The sequence below is a fragment of the Gossypium arboreum genome, chromosome 3 (assembly GCF_025698485.1).
Source record: "Gossypium arboreum isolate Shixiya-1 chromosome 3, ASM2569848v2, whole genome shotgun sequence".
Taxonomy (NCBI): Eukaryota; Viridiplantae; Streptophyta; class Magnoliopsida; order Malvales; family Malvaceae; genus Gossypium; species Gossypium arboreum.
This window is the reverse complement of record NC_069072.1, coordinates 49,888,514-49,891,441: the sequence shown is the minus strand read 5'-3', so window position 1 is coordinate 49,891,441 and position 2,928 is coordinate 49,888,514. Positions and strand designations below refer to the sequence as shown.

Sequence of the window (2,928 nt, the reverse complement as noted above, 5' to 3'; positions counted from 1 at the left end):
ATCTTTGGAATCTAACCATATAGTAGGAAATCAATTAGATCTTATTCTATGAACAAATTACTACAATGTTCCCTCATTACATAAATAATATGATAAATTATTTTAATAGTGACAATTTACCTGTTTCGCAAGCCATCTTGGGAACTTTTCAACCAACCATTTGTCCTCTGTGCGTTTACTAATTTGAATGCCACCATAAACAGCTCGGTAATCCGCAACAAATATTGGATTCCGATTTAAATAATGAATTCTCGGTACGTCAGTATCATCTCATACCATATCCCGCACAACACGCAAATAAACCTATTGGCATGCCAATTGTATGCATACGTTCCTTTAGGCACATTTAACACATTAATTCATTTCTTTACAATTCAATCCATTTCTCGCCTTTTTGTACCATTTTGTAACCAATTCAAAATGCAATCACAAGATTTAATTTCATAATTTAAACATATCCAATATATTTACAAACATAACTACACCATATGAACTTACCAAACCAAAACGACTATAAGTGCAATATTGAGGACTAATCCGTAATTTTTTGCTCGATTATCTACTAGCTAGTCCAAATTTTGATCTATACGGTAATTCATTTCAAATTATCAGTTTCAATTACCTTATAACATCTTATTCTATGCATATGACATTTTAATTTCACTTTTCACAAATTCACTAAAGTTTCATATTTTATTCAATTTAATCCCTAAAACCTAAACAATAATATCTTTCACATTTAAGCTCTGATTCCAATCTCATCCCTCTACAGCCCTCTAATACCTATATTTATAGAAATTTCATTCTAATTTTGAAATATTTACACTTTAGTTCTTTTTTACTAAAATAACAATATCAGTTTACAAATTAGTCATTGTACCTTAATTAACTCTCCAGTCGAAAAAATGAAAAGACCAAACTTTAATTAAACTTTATACTAACATCGTAAATATTATTACTCACTCGTCGGAAATGAAGTTCCGAAACCACTATTTCTGACACTACTGAAAAATAGATTGTTACAGGTACAATCTTTCTCGAGAAATCATGGCATCATCATCATTTAGCACAAATTCATTATTGTCAAAACTGAAACTCACACCACCCTTCTCGATCTTTGGTATCCAAAAGGATGTATCTGAATGATGCTTTATTCTCATCTTCTTGAGTCGCCTCTATTTCTAAAACGACCATGTCTTTATTCTTCTCCTTCTTCGTTGCTTTCTCTAGTTACATTAAAATAGGAGAACTTGGTCTTTGAAACTGGGAGACAGAGGATACATGTTGTGCCGTCCATTTCTTTTTATGTTCAATTTAAGATTTTAATAATTATTTATAGTTAATTATTGTTTAATTATATTTAAATAAAATTATTTATATTTATTTATAAATTATTTATTTTTATTCAATCATAATATATTATTTTATTATTAATTGATGGTAGATAAAACTCCAATAATAATCTTCCCTTTTCTTGAATCAAATGAATTCTTAAAACTTGTTTCCTCTTCTTCGGTGCATGCACACGAGAATGAGCGCACTTTTACATATATATATAAATAAATAAAAATTAAGATTTGGGAGTAGACTCGAACCCTATATAAAAAGCAGCATATCCCACTTCTGTCTTCAAAGCAAAGCATCATAACCTCTCTTCTCTTTGTTCTTGGTTAACTCATCTCTTTGCTCTTTTCTCAGCTTAAGTTCCAGGTCCTTTATGCATATATTATCGTATTCCCTTTTTTCTTAGGTTTTCTTCGGTGACAAATCCACACCCCATTTGTCAATTTAATCAAGAGTTTCAGATATCCTCACTTTCCTTAAGCCTTCATTCATTTAGTTTCTTGACACAAAAAATATAGTAGAAGTTATTTTAAAACACAATGTCAGGCAGAAGATCACGTTCCAAGCAGTCAAGTGTTTCCAGTATCACTGACAATCAGATCACCGATCTTGTTTCCAAGCTGCAACACCTTATCCCTGAACTTCGTCGAAGGCGATTCGACAAGGTATACCGACTACCACACCACTCTTTCTACTTTTTTCTAAATAAAATAAATAAATAAAAACACCCTTTCTTTTGTGAGGACTCCGTTCACTTTCGTAGATAAGTCATGCGCCTCATTTATTTTGATGTGGTGCCTTCTAGCAACAAGTTGAAGGTGTGGGACTCCATCTGTTCCTCATTTTTAGCACCTCATGTTTAGTTTACACATCACGCTCAAATATTATATCATCAAAACTTAATTTAATTTTATATTCCAACTTCAATAGAAAAAGAAAAGATCCATAATATATTTTTCTCTCTAATATCTCTTCAGGTATCAACTTCCAAGGTATTACAGGAGACTTGCAACTATATCAGAAGCTTACATAGAGAAGTGGAGGACCTAAGCGACCGGTTATCCCAGCTATTAGCTTCCACAGACGGCGATAGCGACCAAGCAGCCATTATAAGGAGTTTACTTATGCAATAAACACCCATTTTCATTCACCTTTGGTTTTACTATATTAAGTACTACACACCTTTTCCATATCTTAGGATTTCCGGTAGTAATGCAGAAGAGATAGGAAAAGGGTGAAACATGGAGTACCATGCATGTTTTATGATTCTTGTCATCAACAGACTCTGTAAATCATTCAAGTCTATCATTATATATTTTATAAAATAAAATATTTAAAAAAAAAGAGTTGAGAGTTGTGAAAATTGGGTCTTAAATTTTATGAGTTGATTTACAGCTGCAATTAAAAGCAAATATTATATTGTTGTATTAGAAGAAAATATTGGTTTACCGATGGTGGCGCTTCTCATGATTATGGGAATTGGCCAAGTTTCAAAGCATAAATGAAGGCTATGTAATGTTAGATTTGAGAAGTGGACCCCGAAAGGTCAGCCTCAAAGGCTGATGACAGTCGCTGACACGTGAT

General features: G+C 32.2%; 1 protein-coding gene across 1 annotated transcript; it reads left to right on the top strand.

The window, feature by feature from the left end:
• The first annotated feature begins 1,526 nt into the window (after positions 1-1,526).
• LOC108485839 (transcription factor PRE6-like) lies at positions 1,527-2,707 on the top strand. Its single transcript, XM_017789687.2, has 2 exons — positions 1,527-2,009; positions 2,322-2,707. Exons 1-2 carry the CDS (start codon positions 1,884-1,886, stop codon positions 2,475-2,477), a joined length of 282 nt encoding a protein of 93 aa, XP_017645176.1. The 5' UTR covers positions 1,527-1,883; the 3' UTR covers positions 2,478-2,707.
• Positions 2,708-2,928: the final 221 nt, after the last annotated feature.

Bases quoted from the DNA above. Each gene is read 5' to 3' on its own strand.
- LOC108485839 (XM_017789687.2), top strand. From the start codon at position 1,884: ATGTCAGGCAGAAGATCACGTTCCAAGCAGTCAAGTGTTTCCAGTATC. The intron at 2,010-2,321 runs GTATACCGACTA...ATATCTCTTCAG, and splicing joins GTCGAAGGCGATTCGACAAG to GTATCAACTTCCAAGGTATT.